General features: G+C 61.6%; 2 protein-coding genes across 2 annotated transcripts in view; one reads left to right on the top strand and one right to left on the bottom strand.

The window, feature by feature from the left end:
• The first annotated feature begins 329 nt into the window (after nucleotides 1-329).
• Nucleotides 330-2889, top strand: AVPR2 (arginine vasopressin receptor 2). The gene is made up of 4 exons (XM_059385674.1): nucleotides 330-519; nucleotides 939-992; nucleotides 1323-2204; nucleotides 2397-2889. The coding sequence occupies exons 2-4, from the start codon at nucleotides 968-970 to the stop codon at nucleotides 2600-2602; spliced, it is 1113 nt and encodes a 370-aa protein (XP_059241657.1). The 5' UTR covers nucleotides 330-519; nucleotides 939-967; the 3' UTR covers nucleotides 2603-2889.
• A 239-nt stretch (nucleotides 2890-3128) lies between these two features.
• The window catches only part of ARHGAP4 (Rho GTPase activating protein 4), a 16343-nt gene continuing 280 nt past the window's right edge, over nucleotides 3129-19191 (bottom strand). Inside the window, exons 2-22 of the mRNA XM_059385914.1 lie at nucleotides 14741-14948; nucleotides 14501-14663; nucleotides 14308-14370; nucleotides 13856-14038; nucleotides 13075-13203; nucleotides 12762-12983; nucleotides 8467-8568; nucleotides 8158-8349; nucleotides 7984-8068; nucleotides 7795-7822; nucleotides 7248-7555; nucleotides 6711-7049; nucleotides 6531-6608; nucleotides 6305-6439; nucleotides 6090-6195; nucleotides 5764-5997; nucleotides 5605-5678; nucleotides 5343-5526; nucleotides 5121-5213; nucleotides 4738-4852; nucleotides 3129-3674 (exon numbers count right to left, since the gene is read on the bottom strand). Of these exons, the coding sequence (XP_059241897.1) occupies nucleotides 3444-3674; nucleotides 4738-4852; nucleotides 5121-5213; nucleotides 5343-5526; nucleotides 5605-5678; nucleotides 5764-5997; nucleotides 6090-6195; nucleotides 6305-6439; nucleotides 6531-6608; nucleotides 6711-7049; nucleotides 7248-7555; nucleotides 7795-7822; nucleotides 7984-8068; nucleotides 8158-8349; nucleotides 8467-8568; nucleotides 12762-12983; nucleotides 13075-13203; nucleotides 13856-14038; nucleotides 14308-14370; nucleotides 14501-14663; nucleotides 14741-14948 (3272 nt within the window). The 3' untranslated portion in view covers nucleotides 3129-3443. The remainder of the gene's footprint in view (nucleotides 3675-4737; nucleotides 4853-5120; nucleotides 5214-5342; nucleotides 5527-5604; nucleotides 5679-5763; nucleotides 5998-6089; nucleotides 6196-6304; nucleotides 6440-6530; nucleotides 6609-6710; nucleotides 7050-7247; nucleotides 7556-7794; nucleotides 7823-7983; nucleotides 8069-8157; nucleotides 8350-8466; nucleotides 8569-12761; nucleotides 12984-13074; nucleotides 13204-13855; nucleotides 14039-14307; nucleotides 14371-14500; nucleotides 14664-14740; nucleotides 14949-19191) is intronic.

The raw sequence follows: 19191 nt of genomic DNA, 5'->3' as shown, positions 1-19191 counted from the left end.
CATGAAAAAGCGGGTGCCCTTCAGTCAGCCCCACACATCTCTGGCCTCAGTTTCCCCACTTATAAAATGGAGCCGCTGAGCTAACTGATCTCCCGGAGTCCTGCTGGACCTGATCTTCCGAGGGAGGTGGGCCCTGTGAGCGCAGGCGCAGGCCGGGGTCGGGGGCAGGGGTAGAACCCGCTTGATGGTCACACCCAGACCAAGCCGGGGACCCACCTAGGAGGGCTCAGGCCCTCAGGAGTGAGGGATAAGGAGTCCCTGGGACAGACCTGGGAGGGCCGGGACAGGAAGGGCAGCACAGGAGGCCAGGAGCCTACTTCCCGGTGCCTCAGGCAGGAGGCCAGGAGAGGCACGTGGGGGAGGGGAGGAGAGGAAGTCCCCTCCTGGGCAGGTCACTCCCAGAGGCCGGGCTGGGGCGGGGCAGGAGATGGAGAGCCGGTCTGAGCTCCTGTCTGAGCTCCTGGGCCACCTTCGCTCCGGCCACTGCCCAGCTGCCTGGAGCCCAGAGAGCCCAGCCAGGTAAGGGGCTTCAAGGGGTCCCAGGGACAAGCTGGCCTGTCCCGCCCAGCCCCTGCCCTCCCATGGCCGCCTCTCCCGGACTCCCTCAGGGTGTGTGGGAGGAAGGGGTGTCTGTACGGCTGCCTCAGATCCTGCGGGCTGCCCGGGTGGGTCCTGGGATGCGTTCGTCCCTCTGTCCTAGCCGGCTCGGTACGGGGAGGAGCACAGTGGGCCCGGGGGTTTGTGGCTGACTCAGTGTGGCCAGACGTCACCAACCTGAATCTGACTAGGGCTGTAGCCCCACGTCCCCACTGCTGGAATACGCGCACACACACGCACACAGGTACCCTGTCTAGACCCTTCTCGGGGCCCCTGTCTAGACACAGGACGCAGCTGACCCCTCTGATAGGAGGCTGAGCTCAATACCATGTTTCCTCCAGGCGATCGAGACACCTGCCCTGGCCCCACCATGCCCACGGAGTCCACCGCCTCTGGTAAGGTTCTTGCCCCTGGGCCCCCACCCCTCCATCCGGGCAGGCTGAGTGGGGTTGGATGAAGCAGAGAAGCCCCTCCTCCTGGGACCCCCTCCCCCCTCCTCTCCAGGCTGCGGGTGTGGGCAAGGGAGGGTATGGCCCTAGGCCCTAAGCGTTCCCTATGGCATCTGGTGGGACTCGGGAAGTGGGAGGTTGGAGGGAAGCAGAAGGCCCAGGCTGATGGCCGCTCGAGCCCCTGGCTCTGCCTGGCCAGCTGGAATGTCCTTGGGCCCAGGGGCCCCCGTGCAGCACACCCCCTAACTCGGCCCTCTTCCTCCACCCGTTGCCCAGCTGCGCCCTGGACCCTCTCTGCCCCTGTGCCACCTGGCAACGGCAGCGAGGGGCTGCTGGACACGCGGAACCTGCTGCTCGCCCAGGCGGAGCTTGCCCTGCTCTCCACAGTCTTTGTGGCTGTGGCCCTGAGCAACGGCTTGGTGCTGGGGGTCCTAGCACGCCGGGGCCGGCGGGGTCGCTGGGCACCCATGCATGTCTTCATTGGCCACTTGTGCCTGGCCGACCTGGCTGTGGCTCTGTTCCAAGTACTGCCCCAGCTGGTATGGGATGCCACAGACCGCTTCCGTGGGCCAGATGCCCTGTGCCGGGCCGTCAAGTACCTGCAGATGGTGGGCATGTACGCCTCGTCCTACATGATCCTGGCCATGACGCTGGACCGCCACCGTGCCATCTGCCGCCCCATGTTGGCCTACCGCCACGGAGGTGGGACTCACTGGAACCGGCCGGTGCTGGTGGCCTGGGCCTTCTCGCTCATTCTCAGCCTGCCCCAGCTTTTCATCTTTGCCCAGCGTGACGTGGGTAACGGCAGTGGGGTCCATGACTGCTGGGCCCACTTTGTGGAGCCCTGGGGTCTCCGAGCCTATGTCACCTGGATCGCTCTGATGGTGTTCGTGGCCCCGGCCCTGGGCATCGCTGCCTGCCAGGTGCTCATCTTCCGGGAGATTCATGCGAGCCTGCTGCTGGGGCCAGCAGAGAGGGCCGGGGCTTGCCGGGGAGGGCACCGGACAGGCAGTCCCAGCGAGGGGGCCCGGGTGTCAGCGGCCATGGCCAAGACCGTGCGGATGACGCTGGTGATTGTGATCGTGTACGTGCTATGCTGGGCGCCTTTCTTCCTCGTGCAGCTGTGGGCGGCGTGGGACCCGCAGGCGCCGGTGGAAGGTGGGTGCGGCCACGGCTAGGACTGTGGGGGACGGCTCAGGCCCGGCCGCAGAGGCACCCGCGCCCGCGGGCCTCGGGCTCCGGAGTACCCGTGGGCTCACGCAGATCGCTCTTCCCCCGCGAGCAGGCGGCGTGGCCGCACCTCTGCCCAGGCACCCTCAGTCCCAGCCCGGACTCTCCCACCCCCCACAGAGGCCCCCTTCGTGCTGCTGATGTTGCTGGCCAGCCTGAACAGCTGCACCAACCCCTGGATCTACGCCTTCTTCAGCAGCAGCGTCTCCTCGGAGCTGCGGAGCCTGCTCTGCGGGGCCCGAAGTCGGGCCCCACCCAGCTCAGGCCCCCAGGAGGAGTCCTGCGCCACTGCCAGCTCCTTCCTGGCCAAGGACACTTCCTCCTGAGAAGTCAGGGGGCGCCTTCCTTCTAGAAGCTCTGTGAAACCCCGCTGCCCACCTGGGGCTGGCCCTGGGAATGCCGGGTTTGGGGCGGGCTCAGGCCTCAGGCTGCAGCAGCAGGGGTTCCACCCCAGCAGGGGACCCCCCCCACACCCAGAAAGGAAAAGGGGCAGGACCGGAGGACCTTCTTCTCCCCCCCACTGCTCCCCTGGTCCCAGCCTCTCTAGCTCCCCTCAGCCCTCCGCTCTCACTCACTCCCCAATAAACATTCCAGCGTTCCAGCTCTTTTCACACCGGTGACTCTCCTTGGATCAGAGTACCTTTGGCTGTGGGGCAGCGCAGAAAGACATTCTTGGGCTCCCCCGCCAGACACCAGAGCTGGTGTGCGGGTCACCCTGCGATGCCATGCCCTGGCCTGGGCAAGTCTGTGCTGAGAGGCCCCCGTGGAAGCTGCTGCAGCTGCCTGAGCTGCCGCCCGCCGCCCGCCACCCAGCTCCCACCCCGGCGCCAAGACAGAGAACCGGCTCGCATGGGGAGTCAGCGCACAGGCCTTTATGAACAGCAGCCGCCGCCTGCCAGCTCCCACCAGCACCGGCACCGCACTCTCGGTGAGGCAGATGCAGGCCTGGGCGCCCACCACCCAGCTCGCGGACAAACCCTCACCGAAAAGCCACGGAGGGGCCCGCCCCAGCCTCCTCCCTCCTCGGCCTCCCCAGGGGCCCAAGCCCGGGCTGGAGCAGGCGGGGCCGCCTCTGGGCAGCTGGACCCTCCTCTGCGAGGGGCCGGAGGGCCGAGGGCAGGAGCCCCAGCGCCGGCTGCACGGAGAGGGGGAGAAGCTGGCAGCACCTCAGTGCTTAAGGGGCGAGTCCGGGCTCTGGGGACGGGACGCCGAGGGGGGCGCCAGGACCCCAGAGCCCCGGGAGAGGCTTTTGTTTTTGCCGAGGCGGCCGCAGGCTGGAGGCTTCAGGCTGCAGGGCCCGGGGCCAGGGGAGCAGGTGGATGCCAGCCCAAGGCCTTGGCGGGCGGAGGTCTTTCCCAAGAGCTCCTTAAACACGGAGTCCATGGTCTGGGCCACGGCCTAAGGGGGAGAAGAGAGAGGGGTCCTCCTGCTGAGGACCTCCCCAACCTAGCCCGCTCTTTCTCCCATCCCCGGTTGGGGGCTCGCCTCCCTGAGCCAGGAGTGGGGGGCCTTCCTCCCTCTGCCGCCCAAGCATCCACTGGAACTCTTTCTCATTCCGAAACCAAAGCCCTTGGCCACCTTCCTGTCCCCACGCCCCTTCTCTCCTTTGGCCCCAAAGCTGCCACCCCTCCTTCCCTGTCCGGTTTCCCTCCTGCCACTCTTGGTGTGACTGTCACAGCCTCCTCTGGGGACAGCAATACACCCCCCCCCATACCTACTCTCGCCATGGCTGGGATCACAGCCACACCTTGGTCCCAGGGACCACCAGAGTGCTGGAGCCTCTCAGGTGAGTGTCTCCCTGCAACCCCCCTGGCCCTGCCTGCCGCCTGCCTCTCGCCTCCCCTGCCTACCACCAGACTCCTGCTCCCTGGCATGAGAGTCCGTGTGGCCTAGGTCAGCCCCCGGTCCCCTGAGTCCTAGGCCGGGCCACTTGGCCACAGCCGGCGCGCCGCTTGCTCTCGGGCTCTTTCCTCCAGTCCCCGGTATCCCGAAGGCTTCCGCTCACTGGGAGCCCAGAAGCACACGTGCTAGGCCCATGAGAGCAGGGAGCCGGTCTCCCTAGGCTACCCCCCAACTGGGGCCATATCCAGCACCCATTCTCTCCATCTGTCCATCTCCTCAACCTGTCCCTTCTGTCCTCCTTGGCCACCAAGTGCCTGCTAGGCCACTACTGGTCACCTACCCTGGCTCCAGATGCCATGCCTGCCTGGGACTCCCGCTTGCCACTTCCTGCTCAAGAACTGAATGAGCCCCCAGGTCCCCCTCCATCCTTCCCTCTGGGCTCACACCCCTGCTGGCCTGTCCCTCCTCGGGCTGGGCCCCACCAGCTGGTCTGAGGCCAGGAAGGGCAGACATGAACCTTGGGAAGAAAGAGTTTGGTTCCTAATGGGGAGGTAAAGACGCCCCCCAGGAGAGGTACCCCCCCCCCACTATCTGCCACACACCCACTCCTGGCTCTCACCTTGTCTACCTCCACATATCGCTCCGGGGAGGTAGGGACCAAACAGTGCCGTCTGTGCCCAGAGGGCCCCCCGGAGGTGCCCAGTGGGGCCTCGGGCGGGGTGCATGGCTCTGGCCTGCAGGGTACAGACAGGACATGGCCAAGGGAGGAGGAAGAGCGAGGCTGGCCCAGCGGGATTCTCTCCTTTGGTGTCCCTCACGGACAACTGTCCCCCAGCCGAGACCCTCTCCACGTGGCCTAAGCCAGACCCCAGCCCCTTCTGACTCGGCCCCACACCTTTGCCTGGCACAGGCTTGGCTCCCCAGCGGCAGTGCTCAGGCCGAGGTGGGTGAGTGAGGCCACCAAAATGAATCTTCCCAGGGAACCATCTTTCCCTCGCTCACCGATGGATGAACTCCATGGCCAGGAGGATCTCTGGACTGCTCACCGGCTCTCCCACAGCGTGCGGCCCCTGGGCCACCGTGTGCTTTTCTGCACTAGGGTCAGAGAGACGACCCACAAAAAGTGCTCATTCCCGGGGCAGACTCTGGGGGCCGGCAGGCTCTCAGGGTTGGTCCGAAGTGGTCTGGGCTGCCCCAGGCCTAGGGAAGCTGGGACTCACTCACCTCCCAGGCAGCGTGATGTACTTGTGCGGGATGAGTCCCCGGGCACCCGCACACTCGCCCCGCCACCAGTCGCCCGAGGCCCGCTCGTGCAGCCGCAGCACGTCCCCGCGCTGAAAGCTTAGCTCCTGGGCTGTGCGACCCGTGTAAGCAAAACAGGCCACGGCCTCCATGACCCCCTCCAGGTCTGCGGAGAAAAGGGGGCTGGAGGCGGAGGGCACACCCAGGGCAGTCAGAAATCGGCACCTCCTCTCCCCCCACTCACCATCCTCCTGGGCCATGGTCCCGGCTTCCAGCTCTGGCTCGTTGTCCCCAGCCAAGCCCTCCAGCTGGGCATCCCTGAGGTCAAAGTGAGGCATCTGCGTGAATGAGGGGGCTCCCCTCTGCTGCACCGCCCCCCCAGGCCCCGCACACAGATACACACCCCAGACAGCCGGAGGAGGGCGGCGCCATGCACTTCTCATATGTCGGGCCCGGCAGCACGGCCACGGGCGGGAAAACCCGTGACGGCTGCACAATGAGGGTCTGCACCAGCTGGTTCACGCGGCCCTGCAAGGCTACTGGGTCCTGCCCGGCGGGCACGGGCAGCAGCGTCGGCCCGAAGCACACCGCCAGGTTGTAGGGGTCCATCATGTTCTCGTCGCTGTACTGCGCCAGGCTGGGGGCACATGCGGGTCACAGGCAGCAAGCGCCCCGCTGCCTGTGCTCCGCGCTCCCCACAGCTCTCTTGGTCCCCCAGAGCACACTCACTGGTTGAGGAAGGTGAAGAGGTAGCGCAGGACGACCAGCGTGGGTGCAGGCAGCTGGGTCAGGAGGCGGCCCACGTGCTCCACCCGCTCAGCCACAGCCTCCAGCTCTGCGGCCCAGGCCGCCCCCGGGGGAGAGAAGCTCCGGAGTTAGGCCCTGGCCACGGGGCAGTGTCTCCCCCCCCCCCCCCGCCAGGATGCCTCATGCCTGGGTCTCACCTGCCGAGGCCAGCAGCTCTCCAAACAGGTCCGGAGGGAAGAGCGGGGGGTCCAGGCTCCGGAAGTAGAGCTTCAGGACCCCTGCCACTGCGTCCAGGTCGTGGGGTGTGCAGCCTTCCACCAGTGGGTCCTCCCCTAGGGGTGACGCAGGGCGTAGGAGGCCGATCGCACCAGCTCTGGCTGTCACCCCTCCGCCCACCCCTACCCTGTCCAGCCGGTCCCCTACCTCTCTCAAAAGCGTCACGGATCTCTGAGACCCGGGGCTGGGCACCTGACACTCGGAAGATGCCCTCGTGCTGCAGCCCTGGGGGAGGAGGAGAGCCAGTGGGTGCCAGCCGGGTCCCCTCCCCAGCGCCTGGGGGGTTGGGTGCCGGGCAGGCAGCAGGGAGACCCCGGGCTTGCTCACCATTCAGGTTGATGAAGCGGATACAGCTCTCCACCACCAGGGGCACGGGCTGGCCTGAGCTCGGGGGACAGGGGGGGGGGGGGCTCACTTCACAGTCCCTCCTTGTCTCTGGCTCCCTTGCATCTTCTCTGAACAAGCCGCGACGGTTACTGGCAACGGTTACTGGCAATGCGGCCCGCCACGTGGTTTGCGAGACTCGCCCCAAACAACCTCGAATCCACTGACATTGACCCTTCTCCCTTCCCTCGCTTCGTGGCCTCAGACCCCCAGGGGCGCTCCTTTCTGCTCGCTCCTGGGCTTCCTGCTCACGCACTCCTGCCTGAGGCTTTCTGTCGAGGCCTGGGTTGTTTTTTTAAATTTGTTTTTAAGTGTTTTATTTACTTATTTGTGAAAGAGAGAGGAGGGGAGAGAGTGCACGCGCGAGCGGGAGGCCCGGAGAGGGAGAAGCAGGCTCCCCGCGGAGCAGGGAGCCCGATGTGGGCCCCGATCCCAAGACCCCGAGACCGTGACCTGAGCCGAAGGCAGCACTTCACCGACTGGGCCCCAGGGGTGCCCCTCGGTAGACGCCTGGTGCTAAGTGAAGGACGTGCCCTGCAGTCGGGGCAGGCCTGACAGAGGCCTGTGCAGGAGGGGTCGGTCGACCACTAGTCGACAATGGAGGCCACGGGGGTCGTGGGCCCGAGGGAAGCCAAAAGGCAGGGCAGGGCCTGCACTTGGCTGGAGCATGAGGCGGAGCCAGTACCTGGATAAACTTCTCCATGTCCCCCCCAAAGAGCTTCTGGTTATACTGGGAGCTGGGGCGGGGGCGGCGACTCTTCTGCTGTTTTCTCTGTGTGTACTGGGCCCTGTAGCGGACGGCAGTTGGCTCTGAGGGGAGGGTACGGAGAACAGGATGCCCCCCACCCTCCCAGAGCCCAGCCAAGCAGGGCCCTGGAGCGCACAAGTCGGTCTAGAACCCACTGGGCCACAGAACGATAAGCAGCAGAGCTGGGCCCCAAGGAGAGGGTATGTGGGGACATGGCAGCTTGGTCCCTGTAGAAGCCACCCCTGAGAACACACGGGCCCGCACGCAGCGGGAACTCACCAAGACACGTCCTGCTCGTCCTTGTCACCTGGGGTTAGAAAACAGTGGTGCGTTTTGCAGGTCCGAAAGAAAGGCTGGCAGAGAGGAATGTGGGCTGGGTGGGGGCCGAGGCAGGAGAGCTGAGGGCGGGAGCCACTCTGGGCCCAGGAGGCTGGGAGGGAGCAGCCCAGGGCCAGAAGGGGGGCCCACCTCGTTGAATGGCCTCCTGCAGCTTCTCATGCTTGGCCTGCAGCTTGGCGAGGACGCTTCGCCCACTCAGGTACTCCTGCAGTTTCTGGGGAGCCCAAATAAGAGTCTGAGGTTGGAATCCCAGCTCTGGGCCTTCCCTGCACCCCGCTCCCCCCCCCGCTGACTCCTCCCCACCGTAATGTAGAAGGTCTCTGTCTCCTGCTGCTGGCCCCGCCTGCGGCCAGCCTGCCGCGCCCCTGCATCCGAGCTGGTGGACTTGAGGGACTCGGTGGAGGGGCTGGCTTGGAGGGAGTCAAGTGCGTCCCCGTCTTCTGCCGCCACCGCCTCCAGCAGGACCTGCAGTGTGGCCTTCAGAGTCTTGCTCACCTGGGGCACAAGCGAGGGACAGAAGTCCAAGTCAGAAGGAAGGGGGAGGGGAGACCACAGCCACTTGGCTCCGTGTCTCCGGGTCCCCGTCCCCACCCTGAGCCGAGGCATTCCTACCTCCTCTGTCTCGATGGTCTGTCGGTCAAGGCGGCTCTGGATATTCTGGGCTCTGGGCAGAATTTCATCCCGCAGCTCCATCTCCAGCCGGATCTCAGCCACCTGTGCGGAGCGGTGTGTGGGGCACTGAGGGCTGACCCTGGGGCCATGAAGCTCAGGCGTGGCAGTGGGCTGGGCAGTGGGCACCGAGGCCTCTGGGCCTGAGGACAGCATGCGCGTTTCCGCTGCCGCAGCAGCTGCTGTCCGGGACCCCTGGTCCTTGACATGTAACCTACCTGGTTCTCCCTGAGAGGAACGGGCTCCTCCGTGCCCGCGCACACCAGTGTACAGACACTCACAGCAGTGCTACTCCTAACGGCCCCAAGACAGAAGCGAGCCCAATGCCTATCAGATGAGGGGGTGTGGGGGGATGGGGGAGGGGATGGGGAGTGACTGCTTCCGGGGTCCAGGGTTTCTTTTGGGGGGTGAACGTGTTCGGCAATGAGAGAGTGGTGATGGTTGCATAACTCGGCGAAGATTCTAAAACCCGTGGAATTGTACACTTTAAATGGGCAGATTATATGGTACGTGATTCACACCTCAATAAAGCAGCTGATCATTTTTAAAAAATGTGGTCAGGAGGGCTGGGGTGTGAGACAGAAGAGGGAGAGCCTAGCGAGAAAAATGCCTCATTCTGATCAGGCAGAAATAGGTTTCCTGTAGCAAAATGTGAGTCTTTGAGCCGCTTGCCCTGTGGGCAGTGAGGGGTCAGGGAGACTGACTTTAGGAAGTGAGGCAGAGGAATGCCTCTCCTTCGAACATGAACCACTTGGAGAACTCTGACAGTGACGTCAAGTTCAAATGGAGAGCTAAGACTTTGCTGAACATGCCCTGCTCTCTGTCCTCTGCAAGCCCCACCAGAAAGGGGCACAGGAAGGCCTAGGTCATGGAGATGCGGGGGGGGGGGGGGGGGGGGGGGGGGGGGCCGGTAGAGCGAGGCCAGCAGTTGAGATGCCATAGAAGTGAAAGATTTGCACACTTGCGTTCACAGCAGCCAAAAGCAGGAAGCAGCGCAAGTGTCCACCAAGGGATGAATGGAGAAGCAAATGCACTCTGTCCATACAAGGCCATGATTTTCAGCCTTAGAATGGAAGAAGAGCCTGTCACAGGCTGCGACATCCAGGAGCCTCGAGGACACTAGGCCGAGCACCACTAGCAAATTACAAGAGACAAGTACATTGTGAGTCCACCCGCGACAGTAAGCTAGATTTAGAGAAACAGAAAGTAGGACAGGGGATGCTGGGGGGCTGTCGGGAGGGGGAGCAAGTGTCTCCTGTGGATAGAGTTTCAGTTTGGGAAGATGTGACATGTGCTTAATGTCACTGAACATCACACTTAAAAATGGTTAAAATGGGGGCATTCGGCTGGCTCAGTCAGTAGAGTGTGCAACTCTTGGTCTCGGGGTCTGAATTCAAGCCCCACACTGGGTACAAAATTAAAAAAAAAATCCTTATATGAAATGGTAAATCTCATGTATGTTTGACCAGAATTGTAAAAAAAAAAAAAAGAAAGAAAGAAAGAAAGAAAGAAAAGTCTCTCCAAGCTCTAGGAGACACTAATATTAGAAGACCCTCCCCCCAGACCCATATGGTTAGCAGGAGATTTGGCCTGTGGAAAGGATAAATCAGAGGGATTCTGGACTTCGGGACACTAGTCACAGCTAAAGAAGGGGACAAAACTTCCTACCGATGAGGAATAAGCAAGCAGCCGCTGCCATCTGGCGCCGCCCAGATGGGACATGCTGTTATCCTACTGAACATAAGGAGTGTCACAGAGCATCAGCATCAGACAAGGTCACTCTGTGACCACGAGGACTGACGACAAAAACAAGAACCCCTTATAATCACATCTGAGTGGAGACAAAAACAAGAATTTTGTCCAAGCCACAGAAATACGCAAACCTCCCTCTGTTCAGGCTAATAACAATGTCTGCTGCTCCCTTCACCCCCCACCCCCACCTCCTGCCTTCTAGATCAGAGTCGCCCTGGCTTCCCGACAGTATCTAGGCCAGAGTCAGAGCCAAGTCCCTCCCCCAAATCCCACTAGTCCTTCCTAGCACCCTCTTACCAGGACACCCCAAGATCCCCACCATGGGTGTCTCCCTCAAAGCAATGGTCTGATTCCCTGACGGAAAGCCCCCCCCCACCCCATTGATGAGCTCTGCTCATGCACATCCGCTATATCATCTAATCTACCTGTCAGCCCGTCCTCTTAAATATGACCTCATGAGGGACGCCTGGGAGGCTCAGTCGTTAAGCTTCTGCTGTCGGCTCAGCTCATGATCCCAGGGTCCTGGGATCGAGGCCCACATCGTGCTCCCTGCTTGGCAGGAAGCCTGCTGCTCCCTCTCCCGCTCCCCCTGCTTATGTTCCTTCTCTCTCTGTGTCTCTCTCTGTCAAATAAATAAAATTTTATAAAAAAATATGACTTCATGACCAAGAATTGCCAGCCATTTGAGGCAAGCTCTAAAATGAAAGAGAAAGATGAAAGTGAGCTCTTTTCTTAACTGCAAGAAAACAGAGAAAATGCAGAGAGCCGAGAAAAACATCAAGAAAACAAAAATAAACATTTCAGAATGATTTCAGAAAATACGATATGCACAAAACAAGGAGAAGGGGTTATTTTAAATAGGAATTTGGAAAACAGAATAGATCCCTTTGAAACAAAAACTACGAAAGTAAATTTTAAAAAATTTCAACAAGGGATTGAAAGAGATAATTGAAGAAATCTCTAACTAAAAGAAATAGAGGCGGAGAAGAGGAAAGAGAACGGATAAGAAAATTAGAGAATCAACCCACAAGGTCCAACACCCAAGTACAGGAATTCCTGAAAGTGAGAGAAAAGAAAATTAGGGGGGGGGCAGGAAATGATCAAAGGAACAATATAAGGCCCAAACGTAAGGCCACAGTACTCTAAACCCACAGTGCCCACTGGTGGTTCAGTCCCGTGAAGGAAAAAGGATCCTTAAGGATCAGACTGCGTCGTCAGTGGGAAGTGCAGCGATGTCTTTCACAGTCCAAGAGAAGCGGACTGTCAACTCAAGATTCTATATCCAGCTCAACTTGCAACCAATTTCAAGGCTAGAATATGGGCATTTTCAGACAAGCGAAGTCCCAGACTGCCTGGGAGAAGCGGGGGAGGAGGCAGAGGACCCGGCGGCGGGCCTGGCCCGCCGGCTGTGGAAGGAAGTTCCGCGAGAACACCTCGAGGCGAGCACCAGAAACTGCTGCTGGAAGAGGAGCGGGAAGTTCCTGGGGAGTGGAATCAGGACCAGAAAGGGTGAGTCAGAGAACTGCCACGGGCCATTGTAAGCCTTGAGCAACATTGGACTTTTTCAACTACGACCTGGATCAGAATACAGATTAAAAAGTCAAAAGCTAGGGCGCCTGGGTGGCTCAGTGGGTTAAGCCGCTGCCTTCGGCTCGGGTCATGATCTCAGGGTCCTGGGATCGAGTCCCACATCGGGCTCTCTGCTCAGCAGGGGCCTGCTTCCCTCTCTCTCTCTCTGCCTGCCTCTCCATCTACTTGTGATTTCTCTCTGTCAAATAAATAAATAAAATCTTAAAAAAAAAAAAAAAAGTCAAAAGCTCGTGTGCCTGGGTGGCTCAGTGGGTTAAAGCCTCTGCCTTTGGCTCAGGTCATGATCTCAGGGTCCTGGGATCGAGCCCCGCATCGGGCTCTCTGCTCAGCGGGGAGCCTGCTTCCCTCTCTCTCTCCGCCTGCCTCTCTGCCTGCTTGTGATCTCTGTCTGTCAAATAAGTAAACAGAATTGAAAAAAAAAAAAAAAAAAAAGCTAAAAGCTCCATGTAATTCCTGTCACTCGCAACACCCATTTGGACAAGCCGGGGAAAACAACAGTGAAGAGACAAGAGACGCTACATTCCACTGCTTGTGTGGTTTACTCGCCTTCAGCTTGGCATTATGAAGTGTCTAAAACATGCAGAGCATTTGGGCAAAGACTATACGGACAGCTAGATGCCCATGGACTACCTGGTGTCCAGCCGGAGATAGTTTTGCTGTGTGTGTGCCGTGGTGGGGAGGCGTGCGTTCGCTGGCTGAGGCTTCAAACGCACGCGGCAAAACTTCCAGAGAGCCCATTTGCCTCGCGGCCATTGAAGGAGGGGCTGAGAAATAAGCCACGGCCGGCAGCTCCGACGTTTTAGCAAAGTGGGGATCGTGTGCCTCAAGCGCTTTACAGTGAAGACCAGAGAACACAAAGCCCTTCACGTCCCTGCCTGGGGGCCCGTGACCCTCACCTCATCTCCCTCGTGGGGGTGGTAGTCAAAACGCTGTGGGGGACAGAAGGCGACCGCATGCACCTCCAGCACCTTGGCCTTGTCCCCCGAAGGGTCTAGGGCCTCCACGGCCTCTTCCAGGCTGCCCAGGCCCTGCATGTGGGAGACTTGGGCGCGGCTCTCGGCCACCACGTAACTCCGGAGCAGCTGCGCCAGGGCTACGTGGAAGCCTGTGTCGCAGCACTGCGGAGGAGGCAAGCACGCGGCTCGGGCGGGTCCCCCGGGCCTGGGCCCTCCCCCCCGCCCCCTACTGTCCTCCCCCCGCAGTACTCACATCCATGAGGTCCATGACGTCATGTAAGTAGTAGTTGCTGACAGCAGCGTTGACACTGGCCAGGCTGAGCAGGTACTCGTTGCGCGCCTTGGTGCACTTGAGTTTGTGCTCCAAGAACTTGGCCTGACGCTGCTCAAGACCACGCAAGTACAGCAGGGTCACTGACTTGGCCGGCCGGCCCCCGCCTCAGGCCTTCCGAGGAATTTCCACCTCCACCCCCCGCCATGCGAACGTCTGCACCGGGGTGTCCCCCAGGCCCCCAAGGAACATGGCCCAGAAATCTCAATGTGCTCCCTTGCCCCTCTCTGCCCCTCCCTGCCACGCAGAAACCCTCCCGCCTCGGGCCAGCGACCCCCTCAGCTCCTCTGGGCTCGGCACCTCCCCGGCCTCTCAGGGACCACCTCCAGCTCTCCGAGCACACTCCCCAGTCACCCCTCCTGTGCGTCTTCTCGCCTCTCTGAGACCTGGCAGCACTAGGTGAGGCAGGGGTGGGTGAGGCAAAACCAAATCTCTCTTCACTGCAGCCGGGTGGGGCCGAGGCGGGAGCACCGGGAAGACGGTTCTCCTGCCCCCCGACCCCCCCACATCTACCAGTCCCGCTTAGGGAGCCCCTGAAAGCCAGCAGAGCGGCCTAGGCCCAGCCTTACCAGACGGCTGTGACTCTCCTCTCCCTGGCCCTGCTTTCTCCCTCCGGGCACCACCTCCCAGCAGGCCCCAGTGAGGGCCAGGGATTCCGAGGACAAAGCCTTGAAACAGAGCCTTCGAAGACAGACAGGCCTACCTTTTCCACCAGCCGCCCTCCCTTCTTGAGGGAGCTCTTGCGGAGGGTCCCTGTGTCGGTGGCCGGGGCGGGTGCGCTGCTGGCGCTCCGGCCCGCCCGCTTTTCCTCCTGCCGCTCAGCTTCCCGGAGCTTCGCCTCGGCATTCATGCTCTCCGTGTGGTACAGCTGGTACGTCTTCTTGGCCTGCAGAGAGGACCGGGGTCGGGCTGCCCTGCTGAAGGCCATGGCCACAGCCAGCCCTCTCCCTGCCCCTCCCAGCCCGTGGGGGATTCAGATCCGATAGCTACCCCATCCCATGGAGGCACTTAGCCCCACCACCCCGTGCCCAGGAACGGGGACAAGGGGCTGTGCTTGCCGTCCCCCAAAGCCAGGACCCTGCTGGGCCCCCGACCCTCTTCCTTGAGCCCCGCCTGGAGGCCCCCTCCACGGGCCTCCCTCGGGCCCGGGCTCACCGTCTGCAGCTCTGACACCACCTCCAGCAGCTCCTCCTGCAGCTGCTGCTCCAGATCCTTGCTCTGAGGGTGGAGGGGCCGAGCGTGAGGGTCCTCAGAGCTCCACTGGACACACCCCCGGGCCACCCCCCACCCCCCCGCCGAGCCTGGGGCCACCCCCCCGCACCTCCTGGGCCCAGGGCAAGTACCTCACCTTTTTGACCAGGCGCCCTACGTCCTCAGCGATGTGACTCAGGCGCTGGGCCAGGGGCCCGGCCAGCACCTCGCCCAGGGTGGCGCTCTCCCGGCTCTGCTGCCGCGTCTGCTGCAGCAACACGGCCCAGCAGTGCAAGGGCGACAAGAGCGACGGCTCCTTCCTGGGACAGAGGGGCGCTCAGAGCGGGCGCGGGGCCTCGGGCTCAGCCGCTGCCCCTCCTGCCCCACGAGGACCTACCGGAAGCTCTGGTGCTCCCGGCTGCTGCCCCCAAGGCGGCCGCCGCGGCCGGAGAAGCGCTCGGCCAGCTTGTCCAAGCCCCGGGAGTACTCCAGCTCCACCTCGGCGCGCCGCCGCAGGAACTCGGCCAGCTCCTGCAGCAGCTCCCGCCGCAGCTCGCCCTGCAGCTCTAGGCAGCGTAGCTGCTCGCCCAGCTGCCAGCGCATCTCTGCAGGGGTGGTGGTAGGGGGGACCGCAGCTCAGCTCGGGGCGTGGGGGGGGCTCCGATGGGAATGATGCCTCACGACCCCGGGGTAGGGGGAGAAGGAGGCTGGGCCCCGGGGAAAGGGACCTCTGGGCCAAGGCTAAAGGGAAGCGGTCAGGCCCACGCAGCTAAAGATTGGGAAGGCTGCTCTGGGGACAGAGGGAGCCTGGGCACCCCGGGAGGGCGGGGGTCCTTCGGGATGGTGGGAACACAGAGTGGCCTAGCCCCACCTCGCCCTGGCCCCAGCCAGGTGCCTTTCAGTTGGGCTTCCCATCGCTCCCTGGTGCTTGGAAAGCCCCTGGGTTGTTTGCCCGGCCACTTCCTGCCTTCCGGGTGCCCAGGACCCCAGGCAGAGTAGCCTTTGCTGAAACACCCAGACATACGGGTCTGCGTAGGGGCAGGGCTGCCGTGGCATTCCGCCGAAGCTGCGGTGCACTTGTGGCCTTAGTGGCCAGGAACCCTGCCCTTGGCCCCCAGGGGGAAAGGACGGCCTTACGGGGAGGGAGCAAGCTGGCTGGAGCTGACGATGAACAGGCTGAGAGAGCTGGCCTGTTTTCTGCCCCCTGGTTTCTACTCGCCATCACCGACCCACAGGGCACCCCCCGACACCCCTTCCAGCAGAAAGCCACACCCTGGGCCCTCACGCCACTAGCTTTTGACACCTTATCGCTAGCTTGATTTGGCAACACTGCTTTCCCCATGAAAGCAAAGAGCCGCGTGGATGACAAGCTTAAGCAACCTGCATCCTCCTCCGCAGGGCGCCCAGGTGGGCACCAGGGAGCCCTACTAATAACACTGGGCTTCTGGGTGGCCCGCTGACTCATCTCCAGCGACACACCCAGGGAGCGACAGCAGTGGATGTCTCCCGTCCGTTGACTGTCTGTGCCGGGCATGTTCGAGACAAGAACATGGAGAGGGGCAAAGACGGTTGAGCAAGTGCTTGCCCTCATGATGCTGGGATGGGAATAGGGGGACAGATCGCAGGGGGCAGGCTTATCTGGGTGGCTCAGTCAGGTAAGCGCCGGACTTCAACAGCTCGGGTCCTGATCTCAGGGAGTCTGGGCTCAGCGGGGAGCCTGCGTGTCCCTCGCCCTCTGCTCCTCAGCCCACTCATGCTCTCTCTAGCTCCCAAATAAACAAACAATATTAAAAAAAAAAAAAAAAAACGGATCATAAGTGGGCAGGTATAGCCTAGAACGTCCAGGAGCAAACAGGTGGGGCGGGAGGGTTTCTCTTCGGAGCCCGTGGTCTGGCGGCGAAGGAAGCCACGGGCCGTGCCACCATTTGGGAAGAATGTTTGGGTCCAAGAAAACGGCGAAGGCTGTTGGAGCCAGCGTGGCGGCAGGGGAAAAAGCGGAGACGCTTGAGAGGCCTGTGGTGAGGGAGGGCCATCGGGCTGGCCCTAAGGGAGAGAGAAGCCACAGCGCCCAAGCCATGTGGGGAGGTCAGGCAGAGGTCAGGTGACAGACAGAAAGTGCCTGGCCTAGTGGGCACCTCCTGAACCAGTCCAGGCAGAAGATAGTGAGGGCTCAGACCAGGGAGCGGGCTTGGGAGGCAGTGAGGAGGGGCAGGACCCAGGGCCCACTGGAAGAACCCCACTGTGAACAGCTCAGTGGTGGGACCGTTGGCACTTCTGTCCTGCCGGTGACTTCCGGGGGGCTGTGGGCACGGGGCAGCCCCAAGGGGCGGTGCGTGCCCGGCGTCCTCATCACCTCCTCCGATCTCCCTCTGGAGAATGTCCCCTTCCTATTCTCGGCCCCTGGATCCCTCTCCCAGATGCAGCTGCCCCTCGCCCCATCCCCACCCCAGCAGGAGCCCTGCGATGGGGGGGCGCCCCGGTCGCTGCGGTGCCCCAGTCGGCCCCAGTCGTTGCGTCATTGCTGGAATTACTAAACAGGAGCGCTCTCCTTCCAGCGCGGGGTCAAGCTGGGCAAAAAGAAGTCAGAGCTGGGGGGTGCTTCCTGACACTGAGACCAGCGGGGAGCAGGGCAGAGCTGGGTGAGCCAGAGTCTCCTTGCACCATCTGAGGCCGGGCTTGGGGGCCGGCTCCACGGGCCAGGGCGAGGGGGATGCGCGCCGCTGGCAATCTGGATGTTCTTCGGCCAATCAGGGTAACATTTGGGGGCTAAAAGCACATCTCATTTCATCCTAAGAAACACGTGAGATGTCCCAGCTCACCTCACGGTCCTCTGCTATTTGCAGAACCAGATTTTCCCGGAGACCAGCTGCAACTGAACACAGCTGAGTAGGACAGCCGTGCATTGACGGGAACCCGGACCTGCGCCGCACCGTGGCTGGTGTCTAGAGATCTGTGACTGGGGCTTGGCCCCCAGCCTCCAGGCTGCCACTTTCCGGCTCTCAGATCTCAGCTCGAACATGCTCATTGCCAAGCCTCCCCGCAAACCAGGTCTGGCCCTCCTCCCGCCCCCTTTCTGGACCGCTGTGCTTTCCCTTTACAGTGGTTGCCATCATATTCGAACGTGATTGTGGTAGGGGTTGTTTGCCGTGTGTCTCCTCCACAGGACCTGCGGGCCCCCCAAGGGCAGCGGCAGGTTCTCTTGCCCAGCACCACATTCCCGGGGCCTGGGACAGAAGACACGCATGTGAAACTTCTGTCCAAAGGAAGGACAGGGTCCACACACGCTTGCATCGCCAAGCCGGGGCCTGGGCCCCACCAACACTTCCTGTGAGCGAGGCCTACGGTCTCACTTCTGCTGACAAATAAAGCAAAAGAGAAGATGGCCACCGAAACCACGACTACGCTGACCTTTCAGAATTTCGGGTGTCAGGACAGCGATCTGGGGTTTGTTTAGTATGGTGACAAGTTCTGTTGGGGGAGGAAGTAGAAGGTAAAGGCCCTGGAGACCCAGAGCTGGCAAGGAACAGGCTGTAAGGACAGCCTGGCTCACATTCCCAATGTCTCAATGTGAGTTAACTGGTCTGTATTTGCTGACTGAACAGTTTCCAAAGTCCTTCAGCTTCCTGACATTCGGGGGAAGCAGGATGGGGCTCATTATCTCCACCTGAGAAACGAGGAAGGCAAGGCTTGTCTCACCCTGCAAAGTCACTTCAAGCTGGCTCGGCCATTAGGCCACCTTTCCCGGCGGGGGGTGTGGGGGGAAGGCATACTTTTTGGTGCAAATTGTTCACATTGGATAATTCTGGTAGAACCTGCATCTCAGGGCGCCACTCAGTGGGTTAAGGGTCTGCCTTTGGCTCAGGTCATGATCCCCAGGTCCTGGGATCGAGCCCCGCATTCAGCTCCCTACTTGGTGGGGAGCCTGCTTCTCCCTCTCCCAGTCACCCTGCTTGTGTTCCCTCTCTAGTCTGTCTGTCTGTCTCTCTCTCTAATAAATAAATAAATAAAATCTTAAAAAAAAATGAAAAGAACCTGCATCTCTGGGTGGGAAGGAACTTCAAGGATCATTTCCTTCTCCCTCCCAAGGGTTTTTATTGCCGTGTGACTGTGTGCCAGGCACTTTTCCCCGAGTTTCAGTTTCCTTCACCGGTCAAACGGGTCAATTAAGAGTGATATATGGGGTCACACATCTGAAGACTCGGGGAAACATTATGGTCCCAGCTGCTGGCACTTGGACCGCCCTGGGTAAGACAGGCAGAAGGGGTCCACTAAGAATCTGAAAACTAATTTGCACGTGATTTGCACAAGTGTTTTTCAGAACCCAAGGAGGTCGACCGTCAGAAGGCATCCAAGCTGGCCCTGCCAAAGCTCTACCGCTAATACCCACCGGCCTGCGTGACCCAGAGACAGCGGCCCCCAAGTCCAAGAGAGGGCACAGGACCTGCTTCCAGGCACCTTAGACACCTTAGGCACTCACACTCCCCTACCTGGACCTCCTCGGCAAAACAAAGGTGCTCGATTTCACTCTGGCTAGAATGCCACTTTCTGGGGGCCCCCGTGGGCCCCCTTCCCTCACTCGGGCTCTTGGGGTAGGTGCAGGGAGAACCAAGGAGGGGAGGGAAGACGCAAGGGGAAACAGTCCGCAGCTGAGACCGCAGGGGCTCGAAGAAGCGAAGAAGCGGGCAAAGGGCTCGGGGTCGGGGGTCGGCTCGGGCTCCCTCCCTCAAGCCCCTCCGGAGGTCGCTGGGGGTGGGGGGGAGGGGAGGAGCAGCGGGGCCCTGGGCTAGCGGCGTTCTCCGGCTCCCTCACGACCCCGGGCCCGGGGGGGGGGGGGGGGGGGGGGGGGGG

This window comes from Mustela nigripes, chromosome X (assembly GCF_022355385.1).
Source record: "Mustela nigripes isolate SB6536 chromosome X, MUSNIG.SB6536, whole genome shotgun sequence".
NCBI classification, from domain to species: Eukaryota; Metazoa; Chordata; class Mammalia; order Carnivora; family Mustelidae; genus Mustela; species Mustela nigripes.
Note: the sequence above shows the minus strand (reverse complement) of the source record. Positions and strands in the feature narration are given on the sequence as shown.

Excerpts from the sequence above, each read along its gene's own strand:
- AVPR2 (XM_059385674.1), top strand. The coding sequence starts at position 968 with ATGCCCACGGAGTCCACCGCCTCTG. Across the intron at positions 993-1,322 it reads CACGGAGTCCACCGCCTCTG|CTGCGCCCTGGACCCTCTCT; the intron begins GTAAGGTTCTTG and ends CCCGTTGCCCAG. Across the intron at positions 2,205-2,396 it reads CCCGCAGGCGCCGGTGGAAG|AGGCCCCCTTCGTGCTGCTG; the intron begins GTGGGTGCGGCC and ends CACCCCCCACAG.